Raw genomic sequence first — 17,736 nt, 5'->3', positions numbered from 1 at the left:
AGTGCGATTGAATCAATTATGTTAGTGTGAATGTGCTCATTATAATATTTGTAGTACCAAATGCAAGCAATGTAAACTTTTTGACAAAATATGATGTCACTTATGTCATCATTGCTGTCGCGGGCAATGTGTTCTGTTTTTGAGCATATTGCTGCGACACCGGCCCCGCCCCCTTTTCACATTTCCCTTTATTTTCTGTGATCTATGGATCCGAGCAATCCGAACGTCATTATTGTAGGGTACGTGTGCACTCATGGATAATTTCGCGTGTACCGATAACACTCAAACATTAGCGGAAGAATGGTGGGGGCGTCTTCGTGGATGGCACGATCTATGCAGATTGAATTCTTCGAGGCTACAAACATTTCACAGATTGTGGTTTAAATAAGGAAATTCAAGTGTAGTCAGGCAGTGTGAACAAGATCTTTTTTCCTACTCGTTCCCACTACCGTTCCTTTGTAGCCAAAATCCAGCTATAGGATCCTCTACTCAAGCATGTGAATAACTATTTCCACCTCTCTTTCCATTTGTTGTCACTCGTATAATTAGTAGGTAATACATTTTACAAAAACTTTTAAATATGAAATGGGCTATTCCTACCTCTCGTTTCCACTGCGGCACTTCCTTTTGTTTACAAATAGGAGTATATCTCGTCCCATTACTGTAGTTTCTGTGAAGTCAAATCTTCTGGACCTTCTGTCCATTGACATAACCATTCCCAACTACTTACGCCTCCAACTGGGCCCCGATTACGCTAAAAAATTTCAACTGCAACGCGACTGGAAGACGAACGAAAATCAGTTGATAAATTCGTATCGCGGTATCGTTTTGACAGTAAGTTGAAAAGAAGATGTAATGTAAACGGAGCACAACTGCACCTTAACGTTAATGTTGACAGAAAGCTCTCAAACGCAATTCAAACGCTTCACGAATATTTTGCTGTGTTTTAGTAATTTTAGTTTCAAAAATAAGGTGTTCGGACTCTTAATGAAAAGTGTATACTTAATCATTTTGTTTACGCGTGAACTTTATCACGATACCGAATTGTACATCAGTTGGAATGAAAATGGAGGGTGACTGGAGATGAAACGCAAATGATTTGACATTACAAATTAGCGCAATCGGGGCCCTGATGCAGCTCTTGTATGTGTGTAAAATATAAGAAACTAGCGGCCGCCCGCGACTTCGTACGCTTGGATCCCGTTTTACCCCCTTAGGGGTGGAGTTTCGTAAAATCCTTTCTTAGCGGATTCCTACATCATAACGTCTACCTGCATGCCAAATTTCAGCCCGATCCGTCCAGTGGTTTGGGCTGTGCGTTGATAGATCACTATGTCAGTCAGTCAGTCAGTCACCTTTGAGTTATACATCATTTTAATTTTTTTAATTTTCATACAAAATAAATTTTATAAGATCCGATTTGTATGAAAATTAAAATAATTAAAATGATGATATCAAATTTCTGACTTCACCATACCATTTATATGCCCATGTTAACATGGGCTAGTGTCGGCTCATATACCCATTTACCTAACACCCTGTATATATTTAGATAGGTACTTACAGGATCTTCTGCCTAACCTTTATCATATCTACCTTTACAGAGGAAAAGACCGCCCATGGTTCGGGTGCACTATCGCTGGTGCGGTAACAGAAGATCAGCTCAAGTGGATGGCTGCCCTAATGTTCGGCGAGCACACGGAGATTCTGCCTACCCCCAGGCTCGTCATCACGTAATAACAAAATGGCGGACGTCTAGGTAATGTCATTTACAAGTAACACGTCGAGTATTGCCACAGTGTTTGTGAAGTTCTGACAGTGAATTAGGTCATTATTATTATTATAATGATAGGTCTTGTGCCTTATAGATCTTTTTTTCTGTAGAAAAAAATGTGCACAAGTTTTTGTATTGTACAGGTACGGTACATCAAGCTAGACACTGGCATCTTATTTTATTGTAGTTCTATTTTACAAAAAATGTTGTGTTATCGTATGCAGTCGACTTTAAATAATTTTCGTCAGAACCAGTATTGTAACCTCAGATCTGCCAATTTCCGGAGCTTCTGGTGTCCCAGTGTTGCTAAAACCTAGCTACTTTAAAGGAGAGCAATGTAACTATTTATCAATAACTATTAACATTAAAACAACCTATTCCTATTTTCTCGAACGAGCCTATTTTGTAAGAAGTGATAATTCAAAAATTAAATCTGAAAGATCTCATCCATACAAAAAATCTTTAATTGACTTTTACCATAAAGATCGTCTGTGGAAATTAATTCACGTAAACTGTCAGAACTTAACACACGCACTACTGCCACATTATCAGCGTGATACAAACAACACGTGGTTTTTGAAGTTTCCTAAATCCAGTGTACTATAGTTCCAAAATACTGAACTGTCCTATGCATGACATTGACAGTGGGGCGCCACCGTCAATACCGGATCGCTGGTTCCGATTTTTGCCATGTTGGAAACCATATAGTTGAACGATGGTAGCGCCCCCCTGTCATTGAGTTTGGCGGGACAGTTCAGCGTGGGTCATCTATATTTCAAACTAGCTGACCCGGCGAACTTTGTTCTGCCTTAAAGCCAATAAATAAGCAAATCTTTCCTTATTTGCTCACCGTTCAAACCTACCCTGGACTACGACAAACATTTTAACACCAAAATCAGCTCAATCGGCCCAGCCGTTCTCGAGTTTTAATCAGACTAACGAACATCAATTCATTTTTATTTATATAGATTACGACAGATACACTAACGCCAATGTGGCAGAGTCTACGGTGATACCAAATGTAGTTTACACAAAACAAAATACTTGCCCCATATTCTTGAATTTATGGATTTATAATCGCTTGAATAAAATGCCGCCTTAAAGAATGTAGTTTTATGTAAAGCGCATAAAGGTAGTTATTTATTAATCAAGTATTTTATAGCCTTTTATAATTTATCGAGGCGTCTTGCCAACTCAAAGTTTCAAAAACTCAAGCCTAATTTTACTACCTTTTTATATTCAACGTAATGTTAAATCTGTGGACGTACAATAAACAATGATGTAGGTAATTGTCTGATCTTTGTAGTTAGTTTACTACAATTATAATATCTATTGACGACATAATGTCCTCCTTTGTTTATATTAAACTAATAATAATAAAATGCCTGACATGCCTACATACAGATTTGATCAGATCAGGTATACAAATGGCCGAAAGTAGTACAAATAAAGTCAATTTTGTGATAATTATTTTCATCCGTCACTATAATAAATTAAAAGAAGATTAGATCCGTGCTTTTTTAGTCGGAGATTTATATTTGCATTAATTTTTTTTCTCAAATTATCCTTTATAAAATTTCTCGAATAATATTACAAAAGTACATATTTTGAAAAGATAAGAAACATCAATATATAACCAAGGTTTTGAATGTTATGTGTACGCCAAAATATTTCACAGGTGAAATACATATTTTATTATATAAATAACCAAAACATATTCAGGGAAAATAAAACAAAAAGAATAATAAAGTCACAAGGTATGTTAGTTTAAAATTGTTGAATGCTTTATCAATAATTATGAATTATTCTACACGTATGAATTATTAAGAATATAATGTACCTAATAATTGTATAATAGATTATAAATAATGTAATAAAAGATAATAAAAACACATAGAGACGTGGTGATGAATATTATGTATATGAAGATATATGTATGATATAAGTCTGATTCGGTGCTAGTAAAATTAATCATTTTAAACAATTGGCACAATAAAAAATTTGTTCCTTTTCGTCAAGACCTCTTGACATGTAAGACTAAAATAATAATAATAATTTAGAAACGTTGTAAGAAATGTTGATTAGAAAATATAATTATAGATTTCAAACAAGCTAAAGTGATTAGAATAAAAGAAATAAGAAAGAATTCTTAATTTTCTATTATTTCTATTAAACTTTTTACTGTAGAACTCGACCCAAAACTTTTTTATCTATTTCAATTTTTTTGCCGCAATGATTTATACACAAGTATGTTTTATTTCAAAACTTCGTTCTTTCGTACATTATTTTATATGAATTCGGGCAGCTTGTTTGAAATTAGACCAATTTACGATTCTAGTTACCAGTTTATTAATTATAAATAGTTTTTGATAAAATCGTGTACAACTAATCAATTTATATAACAATAGATATAATTACTGTTTTTAAACTTTTCCCGATAACTTGTGCTTGTTGCTTAAAACTATACGTATTTTTGTAACAGAAAGCCTGTTGAGTAAGTAAGTATGGTGTAACTTTTTAAATTAAATGAAATCGTAAAAAAATTTGCATAGGAATTACAAGTATAAACTAATTTTGAGGATAGCGCCGTTTATGAAATGCAAATTATTCATTAATGTAATCATAAAATAACCAAGTAACTTGAAATAATATTTTAACAAAACATTCCAGCAACGTATGATAAAACTAACCTACTTTAGTAATCATAATATCTACTATAGTTGTTGCAATTCACGAAGGCGAGTGAGCTTTACATGTGTGGGGGGTCGCTACTGTTGGTTTTTCAAAGGTTTTGATAGACATTATAGTAGGGAATTTAGTGCAATGATTTGTATGGAGACCCCTCCACTTTGGTATAGAAGGCTCATTTTTGCACCAGTTGTTCTTTGGGTGCTCCTGAGTAGATTTCCGTCGGTAGACATCGGGAGCCCCCCCTGTGGTAGCAGGGGGAGGGGGGGCAAGTTTCCTTCTGCCGCGCTTCACTTTAAGGCCCATATCTTCAAAACTATGGGTATTAGGACAAGTGTGGTGTCATTTTCGGATAACTAAAGGATGGCGAATTCATTTCTAGAACAAACTTTTTGCCTCCTCATACAAAAAAATAGAAATATGGAGTAAAATTTACAAAAACCAAAAAGTATTTTTTTAAATAAACGTCGATTACTTTTAAACCACTGGAGATAATCTAATAAAAAAAATATGTCCTGAAAGCTACATTTATCAGAATTATAAATAATATGTACCATTGTATGGTACTTTTTTTGAAAAAAGTAGGTGAAAAAAAATTTTTCTTCAGGACACAGCGGGCGAATTTTAATGCGCGTCGGAAAAATTATTTATTTTATCCATGAATTCATACTATTTGGTTCATAAGCAAGTAAAGATTATTATTTTAGAATTTATTTAGAGTTCCTGGCACATCATGCTACCATGATTTGTATTTTTTCTTCAATTAATTTTGAACTCTATGTGTAAGATATAAGGTTGAAAATAGTTTAAATACATTTTATTATTGAAAATATCATAAGATGAAAGCACTAAATAAAGAACTTGAATTTGTCTAAACGTCTAATGATGATTATTATTATTTTAATTAACATTTTTATTTCTACATACTATTGTACCAGTGATAACGGAAAGGTAAGTGTGAGGAAAGAGAGGATTGATATTATCATAGTACGGGAGATTATTTTTAGCACAAAGGCTACGGCTGTGACCATTATAGTTGTTTTTTCAGACAGCACCAGCTTCTGCACTACTTCTTTCCAGGCAAGCTTCGGCAGCTACGGGCAATTGGTCCATGTAGGCTCCATGTTGCTATCGATTCTGGTCCACCCCCAACCAGTCGGGTAAAGGGAAGACTGAGTCGGTTGCTTGCAACTGACCCTATACGCGAACCCCTTGAACCAACTAAATTTTAAATAATTTTAAAAAATCATAAGGACATAATTACTGCCCTTGATATACTGATACAAAACTGCCTAGGTCGGTGGGCACTTACAGCACTCGTTCATAGTCAAGCATGCAGTAATAAACACAGTGAACGTTTAAGGAGGTTTGCTACAGTATTTCAAGCTGAATTCTACGCTATAATTATGTGTGCATTAAAAACAGGGGTGTAAGAAACGCAATATTTACATCCTTAGTCACAGCCAGGCAGCACTCAAACAAAACCATCGCCTCAGTGAAGGTTGAGTCTAGAATTAGGTATTCTAGATGCAATCTTAAAGATGAACAAACTCTGAAGTCATGACAAAGTGTCCCTAATGTGGGATACCTGGACATACATGGATCGAATGCAATGAGAGAGCCGACAGTCTAGCGAGACAAGGGTCAGAGACGATACCTATTGGGTCAGAACTGATAGTACCTTTATCTAAAAGCTTAGGTACCTCATGGCCATAATATGGCCATATACAAGAATAACAGGGCTGAATGGGAAAGCTCCAACGATATAAGCCTCTCCAAATCATTCCTAAAGGGAAATACAGGGTCATGAAGAAAACTTTTCAAAGGTATGCCCAAGCAATTACAGGTACGCAAACTGGGCATTATGGAACGAATCACATGTCCCAAAAAATGGGCCTAACAACAGAAGCTCTCGAGCATGTGGAATACAATGTGGAGTCCATGAAACACTTAATACTGTAAGGATGGGTCTGCTTGGGTCAGCATATCCGGCATCAGAAGACTATTAGGTGGCTTTCACTCAAACGCTTAATTCACTTTACTAATGGATAGGATTATTTTGGATGATAGGGAATAAAAAAGGGAGAATAAAGATCCTAATGGGTCGCTGTGGACTACGCTTAGGTGTGACCCAGGGCCGCGCCGACCGCCGGCAGCGCCTGTGTGCGGAACCTATGAAGCGCCTCTTTTCTAATGAATCGTCATAAAAAAACGAATTTAAATTATTTTTAACGAATATTTAAATAGTTAATTTTGACTAAAATAAATGTTCTTCAGTTTTACAGTAGGTACTTAGATAATATTATCATAAGTGTATTAAAACTGAAAACCACTTAGGAATTAGGTAAATCCCGTTCGTTCTGCTTGCCAATTACTACGAAAAAGAAAACTCGAACTAAATTTTTACATGCTTAATACAAAGAATTGTATACCTATTTAAATATTAATAACAAAGAAGCTTACTTGTTTCTAATCATAATAATACTAATATGACTATTACGTACCTACCTATGCTATGTAAAAACAGCAAGAGTCTTAACATTTTTTTTTATATTAGTGCTACTGAAATGCACTTGCAACTGGTGCTAACAAGAATATTTTAATCATACTTAAATTATAATACAGGGTGTTTGGCGGAAGATTAGACATTCTTCGTGGGTGTATAGGTAAGGTCATTTTAAGAATACAAGTTCGCCCATTTTACCCTAAGTGGGCTATTTTTTTAAATTTATATTTTTGTTTTAGGTAATTTAATTTTTTCCGTTTGACCTAAAAACTGCTTTTTTTTTTCTCGCGTGTTTTCAATCGCTTTTATTATTTCAAATTAATATCGAATATGTCTTTAGTCAAGTAAAATAAATTTCAGATCCAGATAATGATTGGATAGCTAGTTACGAGCCGCCAAAGTTTAACAAAAGTACGAACCATGATTTATATGTCCGCAAAAATATAGAGCAATTCACGAAAAAGAGCGATTTGCATAACTTTAATACAAGAAACAAAAATAAACTTGCCGTTCCAAATTTCAGATTGCATAAGATTGGTAATTCATTTATGGGAAAATGTATTAAATTCTTTAATAAATTACCACAAACTGTTGTAGAACTACCCATTCATAAATTCAAAGCACATATTAAAAGTACCTTAATGAAAAAGGGCTACTATAAAGTCGATGATTATTTAAAAGATAAAAATGTTTGGGATACGTTACTGCCTAGCTCGCATAAATATTTATAACTTTGTACATTTTAAAGCATGTAAACCTTTGAAAAAGAGGCTGACAATAGTGACTGAGTTTCTTGCGCTGCTTCTTCTCAGCACTGGCCCATTTATTGTCCTGAAGCAGTGGTAGGGTTAATACTGGGACGTGTAAAAGTGCTTTTTTTAAGCCTATTTACAGAAATAAATGAGTTTTAATGAGAGTTTTTTAGTTTTTAAAAAAAACTACTTGGAATTATTCTATTAAAAAAAAATTAAAGATGATAGTGAATTGCCAATGATCTTAAAAACATCTCTAGCTTCTCTTCTTTCCAATGATATTGTCACATGTAGCCTAATTAGATGTTGAAATTCGTCAAAAATTCAAAGTTTAGGAAGAAAATGGAACAGTAATACAAAAGTTATCCATGCAAAGTAAATTTAGATTTTTTTTACTGTTTTTTCTTCATAATGTGGTTATTATTTTTAAATTGATTTTGAAATAAAACACAAAAAAAGTAATGAAAATGAGTATAGCCGAAAATATAACGTTGGAAGAAGCTTTGTATGGATAACTTTTGTATTATTGTTCCATAGTAACGGCAAGTTTATTTTTGTTTAAAATAAAGGATGATGGGCACAAATGTATGGAAAGTGGTACCCGCTCCAATAGCCATAACCAATATATATTTCAAAAGGCCTTTAGATGTAGGAAAATGTCTGCTATGGGGCCAGTTCTAATTCACGTTTTGAAAGCAGTAATTCCACTAAGTATTATAATGTGTGTATAACACAATCATCCATGTATACGAGTATGTACTATGACTACAATCTATTAATATAACTAAAAGAAGCCTTGAAAAGGAAAGGATTATACCTACGATGAACTACCCAAGCTATTAGCCCTTTATTCGCTTTCATCATCATCATCATTATCATTTTAGCCATAAGACGTCCAGTTGAACATAGGCCTCCCCCAATGATTTCCTCAATGGCCGGTTGGTGGCGGCCTGCATCCAGCGCTTTCCCGCTACCTTTATAAGGTCGTCGGTCCATCTTATGGGTGGACTTATTGGGTCTTGTGGGTTTATTCGCTTTAGCATGCACCCATAATAAAACCCTTAAAAATAATAAAACTCCAACCCCTTTATTAATAAAAGTTACACCCTAGTTGAACTCTGATTTAAATTGTCATTTGGTATGGAAATGTCATTTTAATCCAAGGTTCATCCTAGGTATAACTTTTTTTAAATAAGAGGGTAGTGTTCTTCAAATAAAAACATTTATTTCACAATTATCTCTACCAATAATTATAGAGTTAAGGAAGGATGCTGGAGCAGTAAACCCTTTATGCCTCGCATAACCTAAGTACCATAAGATGGACACGTATGATACTTCGGTTACACAAAAAGTATGTTTATCTTCGAACGCAACCAGATCTGAGGCTGGTGGCGATAGTAAATGTTGTTCGTCTTGGTAAGACCTTTCAAATGACACTACAAACATAACTATTGGAGCCGGGTACCATTTTGCAAAAAAGTATGTTTATCTTCGAACACAACCAGATCTGAGGCTGGTGGCCATAGTAAAAGTTGTTCGTCTTGGTAAGACCTTTCAAACGACACTAGAAGCATATCTATTGGAGCCGGGTACCATTTTGCCCATTGTCCTTTGCCGTTCCAAAGTACAATTATGCAAATCGCTCTTTTTCGTTAATTTATTATTGCGAACATAACTATTTACTTACTTCAGTAGTTACTTACTTACTTAGTAGCTCACTGGGTAAAATGGGCGAACTTGTATTCTTATAATGACCTTACCTATATACCCACGAAGTTTGTCTTACCTTCCGCCAAACACTCTGTATACTGTGGTTTTGGCTTGGCTATCTCGTTCGTTAAAATCGCCGTGGCGGGGAATCCCCGGGACCCCATCCCGTTTGTGTCGCAACTCGCACGCATCGCATCGGGTTGCGTTCATAAACTCACTCATAGTCATAAAAAAATTGTATTACAAACTCGGCGCCTCTACGGTTCAAAATATGTAGGTAACTAGTACTTTATGGTTCAAAAGAACTGCCGCCGTTTTAACGTTGAGCTCGTAAGTAATCTATACTTATAATAAATCTGTAGAGAGGTCAATTCTGTACATGAAATATATTTTCAAAATAACTACCAGGGGGTGATTAGTGATCGATACTGATGCCAAAAATGCAATCAGTAAAATTTTTGTCTCTGTCTGTATGTTCCTTATAGAAACAAAAACTACTCGACGGATTTTAACGAACTTTGGTACAATTATTCTTCATACTCCTGGGCAGGTTATAGTATACTTAGGAATTCCCACGGAAACGGGAATTAGCGGGAAAATCCTTTTGTATAAAAAATCAAAACCGCTTAAGTTAGACGCTTTTTGGCATGCAGGTACCTTAGTAAACTTAAAGCTTAGTTACAACAGGATATTGCAAAATTCCCACGGGAACGGGAGTTAGCGGGAAAAAACATATATGAAAAAATCTAAACCGCGTAAGATAGATGAAGGGGGTAAAACGGGATCCACGCGTACGAAGTCGCGGGCGGCCGCTAGTGTAAACTAAACTAAAACCCTAAGCGTAAAATGAAACCATAAACGTGAATCATAATAAACATATAAATATTGAGAGACTTGTTTAATAAGCGTAATATTTGTTTTGTTGTGTACAAGGCCTATGTTGCGCTTGCGCATACTATACCTACTTACTTATCGATATGTACTCCATTTAAAAAAAAATAGGTGGCAGTAGCGGCGCGGCGCCCCTATTGTCTTGGCGCCTGTGTGCGCCGCACACATCGCACACAGGGGCGGCGCGGCCCTGGTGACCCTACATAAAATAACCCAGACAGCTTTGTATCAGCATTGGCTACTGGCAGTATATCAAGGGGTTCGCGTATAGGATCAGTTGCAAGCAACCGACTCAGTCTTCCCTTTATCCGACTGGTTGGGTGTGGACCAGAGTCGATAGCAACATGGAGCCTACATGGACCGATTTGCCCGTAGCTGCCGAAGCTTGCCTGGAAATGGTGAGATGTAAGTGCAAGAAGTAGTGCAGAAGCTGGTGCTGTCTGAAAAAACAACTATAATGGTCACAGCCGTAGCCTTTGTGCTAAAAATAATCTCCCGTACTATGATAATATCAATCCTCTCTTTCCTCACACTTACCTTTCCGTTATCACTGGTACAATAGTATGTAGAAATAAAAATGTTAATTAAAATAATAATAATCATCATTAGACGTTTAGACAAATTCAAGTTCTTTATTTAGTGCTTTCTTCTTATGATATTTTCATTAATACAATGTAATTAAACTATTTTCAACCTTATGTCTTACACATAGAGTTCAAAATTAATTGAAGAAAAAATACAAATCATGGTAGCATGATGTGCCAGGAACTCTAAATAAATTCTAAAATAATAATCTTTACTTGCTTATGAACCAAATAGTACGAATTCATGGATAAAATAAAAATTTTTTTCCGACGCGCATTAAAATTCGCCCGCTGAGTCCTGAAGAAAAATTTTTTTCAGCTACTTTTTTCAAAAAAAGTACCATACAATGGTACATATTTATAATCCTGATAAATGTAGCTTTCAGGACATATTTTTTTTATTAGATTATCTCCAGTGGTTTAAAAGTAAACAACGTTTATTTAAAAAAATACTTTTTGGTTTTTGTGAATTTTACTCCATATTTCTATTTTTTGTATGAAAAGGCAAAAAGTTTGTTCTAGAAATGAATTCGCCATCCTTTAGTTATCCGAAAATGACACCACACTTGTCCTAATACCCATAGTTTTGAAGATATGGGCCTTAAAGTGAAGTGCGGCAGAAGGAAACTTGCCCCCCCTCCCCCTGCTACCACAGGGGGGGCTCCCGATGTCTACCGACGGAAATCCACTCAGGAGCACCCAAAGAACAACTGGTGCAAAAATGACCCTTCTATACCAAAGTGGAGGGGTTCTTGCACTAAATTCCCTACTATTAATCATAAGCTATCGTTATTTGCATGTAGGTACACGTACACACACACAAGTAAAGCTCACTCGCCTTCGTGAGTTGCAAGAACTATAATCGTATTAGCACAACACTAACTGCTAACTCCTCAGTAACTATGCAAACATATATTTTCTGATCACTGCCTTTGTATGCCAAAGTAATATAACAGGAACATGCTGGGTGCTAACAAATAAAATTTGTGAACAGTCAACAAACTTTATTTAAAAATCAGTGTCTCTTATAATGTAAAATTGTTAAAATTAGAAGCTTTTAATGATTTTTGTGATAAGTAGGACCAGTCTACGATACCAGTCTGATTTGCAGTTAATATTTGTTACTCCAAAAATTTAAAAATAAATGGAGACAATGAGTATATTGTACACTAACATGTTTGTTTATGTTTAATATTTTAAAGAAATCATATTGATCTCAGAAACTTTGTGCGTAAAATTGCAATAAAATTTACTGTCACTAACATTAAACCTAGCACTTAGCAGGAATGTGAATATTTTTCGGCGTTAAGGGTCACGCACGCCGAAAAAATACATTCCAGATTCTCGCTTACTTGAAAGATTTATTGTTCCGTACTCAATAACTAAATCCCAGTTCAAAATATGCATAAGATTGCCTTCTATGTTAAAATAAATGTAGATAATTGAAGTACTCCAATCTTCCATGAAATAGAAAAAAAAATACTTTTCGCTTACAAATTGCCAAAGTGTACAAAATATGTAAGTATAACTAATTCTTTTTGCATTTTTATACACGGTGTTCCAAATAAGATTTACAGAAATTCTCATATTCAATTACTTATTTCGGGTCATCCTTTTATGCAATACAATAACAAAAATTATGTACCTACTTTTATTGTGTAATCGATTCAAATACATTTTATTATGAGTGAGTATGAAATAATCTTATTAATATGAAAACATGTTATGAAATAATAAATTTATTTTATGAAATCGTATTGTTCATAGTTAAATCAATATTTTTTCTGATTTATATAAAAATCTGAAAATAATAACACGTAATAATATACGAAAATATAGATTTTAAGTAAAATGTGATGTCATTTTTGTGTATTGTGCCTTGAAATGCATCAAGGTGAATCCACGTTGGGAACTGTATTTCCAATTTTATTGTAAGTAATGTTATGTTATAATAATAAACTGATTATTACCAAATAATACATTTGTTTCTGTTCTACGCAGTTTTCTCAATATAAATCCATTTCGTTCGTTTCAGCCGAAAGACGTCCACTGCTGGACAAAGACCTCCCCCAAGGATTTCCACGAAGACCGGTCCTGCGCCACTCGCATCCAGGCACCTCCCGCGACCTTCACCAGATCGTCGGTCCACCTAGTGGGAGGCCTGCCCACACTACGTCTTCCGGCTCGTGGTCACCACTCAAGAACTTTCCTGTCCCAGCTGCCATCAGCTCTCCGAGTTATGTGCCCCGCCCACTGCCACTTGATTTTAGCGATTCTGCGGGCTATGTCAGTCACTCTGGTTCTCCTACGGATCTCCTCATTTCTGATTCGATCACGCAGGGAAACTCCGAGCATAGCACGCACCATCGGCCTTTGGGTGACCTTGAGCCTTCTTATGAGGCCCATAGAAGCCACCACGTCTCAGCTCCGTATACCATCACTGGCAACACACTGGTCAAAGACTTTTGTCTTGAGACACTGCGGTATTTCGGACGTGAGAATATCGCGAAGCTTCCCGAACGCTGCCCACCCGAGTTGGATTCGACGATGGACCTCTTTCTCGAAGTTGGACCTAACTGGACTGTTTGTCCCAGGTATACATAATTGTCAACAACTTCGAGTGTATTGTCTCCAACCTTTAGAGGAGTGGGCGTTCAAATCCATTTATTAACACTATAACCGCCGGAATATTAATATTATTCTACACTAATACTTAATATAAATGCGAAAGTAACTCTGTCTGTCTGTCTTGCTTTCACGCCTAAACCACTGGACCGATTTTGATGGCATAGAGATAGTTTGAGTCCCGGAAAAGGACATAGGATAGTTTTTATCCCGGTTTTTGAAACTGGGACGCGCGCTATAAAGTTTTTCTGTGACAGACAAAATTCCACGCGGGCGAAGCCGCGGGCGAAAAGCGAGTCATAATATAATCACGGACTAAGCACGTGAACGGCTGTTAAAGGGTTAATATTCATAGGTACCTACTTACCTACTTAAATGAGATTACGAAGATACTCGTCGGTTCCCTTTGTAAGAGAACTATAATTTACCAGAGACAAATTAATGGAGTATTTGGCTTGACTTAGACCCCACAATGTGTTCTTTGCCATTGAATTTGTATAATATTAAAAATAAAAATAATAATATTCTTCTTTGGTCCTTAGAAATTGACGGAAACCAGACATTGGTGAAAAATGAGGAGTCAAGGCCAGATGAGCTAAGGAGACAGTGTTAACAATGGATATGCACCTGGGTTAGTTTCTATTTATTTATATCATAGATCAGCTTTTCAACTGGAAAGTAGGTACAGAACCATTTAAATACTACCAGAGCCTAAAGATTCGAGTAAGTCCCTAAATGTCCAGGAGGGTCGTTAACCCAGAAACCCATTAATTAATTTAATGTACTATTCTGGCTTATCATGCGGAGTCGGCAAGTTCCGAATAACTATCTTATCTGGTGTATCGAGGCAGTTCGTGCGCGGCGGCCACAGGCGACATGCCACGAACAATCGATGGCGCGGCCCGCGACGTCGCCGCCCCGCGTGACAGCACGCCACCGCACACTCGCATCCAAATTACTCCAACCATTAATAAACCATATTGCTCTAATTTGCCTCCGCTATCTGCTTCTTTTAATAAACCACAGGAAAAACGTCCCCCGTTATGTGTACCAGTTGTTTTTTTGCTCCCTTTGACATCGGTCTTTTTTTATACCGCTCCGTAATTAACTTTATCAGCCGATCTGATAATTTGCTCGGAAAATGGCTAAAGTGAATCAGATGACGGAGGAGGAGATTAGTAGGGTAAGTCGGTCTATTGTGGTTCATACTTATATGCGTGTGGGTATAGAGAGGCGGTTATGAGAGCCATAAGCTTTTGGATCGACCGTTGGAGCGGCGTTGTAATGTGTGCGTTTGTTCGCACGCACTACACATCAAAAAGAAGTTTTATTGCCTTTTGATGTCGGTTAGTTCGCATTTGGTTGGATGCTCTGCGACGGCGAATGTCGTTAGATTGACGGGCTCTTACATTTAATACCTAACTGGCTCAATAGCAAACTTTGCCACTTCAACGTCGATCCAAGAAGTTTAATAACCTGCCACAATTTTACACGCTATGATCGTTTGCTTGCTTATTTTAGAAAGGAGACGAGTAGATTTTTATTTTTGTTTTCATGATTAGAAAGAATAAACCCTATACCTAATTAGTAGGTAACTACGAGTATAAACGCTTTTGTCCCAAATTAAGTATTTATCAAAGCTGAAGATCTAACTACCTAGTAGGATCTATTGTTTCATGGATTATTTTGCATTTGTATAAAAGTAGTAATGATGCATTTGAGCTCAGTTCTTCGTCACACAATTAGGGGATGGCGGGGATAAAGCGACATACGCCGATAAACATAAAAGCAGCTGCATACAACTTAGGTAGCTTGCACAATATTTATATACCAACATTTATTTATACTACTAATTATTCTGGTGAGTCATCTCAGAATTATCCATAATGTAGTGTGTACTCGCGTAGTAAGTCTCGCGACAAGCTTTTATAATCATATACGAGTATTCGTAACGTATCTTCTTCTTTAATATAAAAATGAATTGCAAAATGTGTTGGTAAGCGCATAACTCAATAACGTCAGGGCCAATTTTACCAATTCTTTTTTTAAAGGACGGTTTTTACGGCAAGATAAATTCGAATAATTTCCGAGAAAACCCCGGGCGAAGCCGCGGGCGGAAAGTAGTATGATATAAAATCTTGTCACGAGATTTAGATTAGGCAGTAGTTGGATTTATCTCGAGACATTCCGAAGTAAAAACGCATTTTGTTTTTAATTTGACTTAATGGAATCTTATAACAGAACCAAAAAAAAGTTTCCCATTTTAAGTGGAATTAGCTGGGTTTGAAGTTAGGCGTCACTATAATTCGTCCAAGGCGGCAATAGATGGCGCTGAAACATTACGCCTATACAACATACCGCGCTGGCATACAAACCTGAATCGCGGTAACAAAGTTTTCGGTGAGAGTTGTACTAATACAGAACTAAAGCGTTATTAGCTCGGCCGAAAGGCCTCCGTACTCAATTGTGTTGATCAATCCGCAAATGTACGGGTAACCAGCCATTATTAATGGTCACAATCGCTCAGCAAAAGCGGCGCGGTCCAGTAGCTCATGTTAAACGATCCGAGCTCACCTGCTACCTCCCCGCTAGGTAGTCAAGTCAACAAAAACTGGCTTCTTGAGTCGCAAAAAACACCTTTTGTTCCCCATAATAACATTGGGTTGCTCAGTGCTCACCCCAGTCTCCAAGTTTAAGAATTTATTTTTTGGTCAGATAAACTTGTTAACTTATTAAACACTGATGAAATGCCACTGGTATACATAGTATAAGTAGGTATTATTAATTGGCTGCAAATTAAAACATACAACTATTCTTCTACTATAATTTAGTATGAACACACATAATATTCGCATGGTTTGATGCTCCCCAGAAGAAGTGATTATGATCAAGCTACATTTTATATTTTTGCGAAGCTTAGTGAACAATAATAAATGTCGTAGTGTGACTAAATTATCGTAAGTACCTACACTTACATAACTTTTACCGGCTATTTTGCTTACATGAAAAGATTAATATTTATTAATAATAACTTTAAAGTTTGAGCAAAATCAGTTCAGCAGTTTTTGTGTGAACATTAACACAAACATCCATTCGTCACAAACTCTCACATTTATAATATTAATAGTATGTGTTATGTCGTGGGTAGGTCTTATATTTTAAAAGAAATTAACTAAATACATATTTCTGCCTCATCAAATGATTGACTAAAGAGAATGCTTGCGGCTTAAGGCCGCCTTTTAGTGTACAAAAAATGTTGGTGCTTTTATATGGACACTGGGAGCGGGAAATATAGTTGTTAAGTATCACTATCTGATACATGAAGGAATAGGTATTTATGTAAAAAGGTAGCTTCTAGTTCTAGTAAAACCTAGATACTACCAAATGCTTTTATCAATTCTGTCAGTATGTTACGAGCTCATAAATTCTGCCCTTACCTCCAGGATTCTACTAAATAAGGGTTCCTTGTCAGGACTACGGAACCCTAATAAAATGGAATGTGTTGGCATCCAAGGTAAAGAAAAAGTGTGACTGTATGATAGCTATATGTGATATCACACTGAAAGTCGACAAGGTATTTTGACTCACAGTGGGTACCTACTTAACACTGTCCTTGGTACTATTACTTATTCTGTGACACTGTTCTACTACACACGACTAACTACCTACGTCTCAAGAAGTGTTAATTCTGAAAACCAGTGATAAGATGTACCCATTATTTTCACTTTGGACTCATATGACTTAACATGTGAATGACACTTAGACCATTTTGCAACTTTTTTCAAATTTCTTAAAAAATACGATTAATCACGTACTTAGATGGTTTCTACCGTGGCAAACCACTGAAATGACGTAACATTTAACATAAATTACGTTCACAGCTCGACATTGAGCTTACCTTCAAAGTTTGATGGCCAACTAAAGCATGTTAGCTCGACTTTATAGCATTATTCTGCTTTTTAATAAATTGTTATTCAAGCAAATAAACAATATACCTATTCAGTTCAATCGAAATTCAGATGTTATAACATAAATCTACATTTTCATTTCCTTTAATGCTAATCTTATATGATTTCACAACCACTGTTAAATATGATTTTAATATTGATGATGATTCAGTAAAGTGCGATAGATTCAAATTGTATAGTTCAAGTTACTATAATCAATTAAAATCAAACAAACTCAAGTAACATTACTTTTATTAAG

At 36.0% G+C, this 17,736-nt stretch overlaps 1 protein-coding gene across 2 annotated transcripts in view; it reads left to right on the top strand.

Moving 5' to 3' along the window:
* LOC135086553 (arf-GAP with Rho-GAP domain, ANK repeat and PH domain-containing protein 2) overlaps positions 1 to 4,646 on the top strand; it is a 264,488-nt gene extending 259,842 nt beyond the window's left edge. For both annotated transcript variants that reach the window (XM_063981295.1, XM_063981294.1), the window contains exon 12: positions 1,605 to 4,646. In XM_063981295.1, coding sequence (XP_063837365.1) covers positions 1,605 to 1,737 — 133 coding nt within the window. In that variant the 3' untranslated portion in view covers positions 1,738 to 4,646. The remainder of the gene's footprint in view (positions 1 to 1,604) is intronic.
* The last annotated feature ends 13,090 nt before the right edge of the window (positions 4,647 to 17,736 follow it).

The sequence above is a fragment of the Ostrinia nubilalis genome, chromosome Z, assembly GCF_963855985.1.
Source record: "Ostrinia nubilalis chromosome Z, ilOstNubi1.1, whole genome shotgun sequence".
In the NCBI taxonomy this organism is placed as follows: domain Eukaryota; kingdom Metazoa; phylum Arthropoda; class Insecta; order Lepidoptera; family Crambidae; genus Ostrinia; species Ostrinia nubilalis.
The sequence above is the reverse complement of the archived record's forward strand: the minus strand, read 5'-3'. Positions and strand labels throughout refer to the sequence as shown.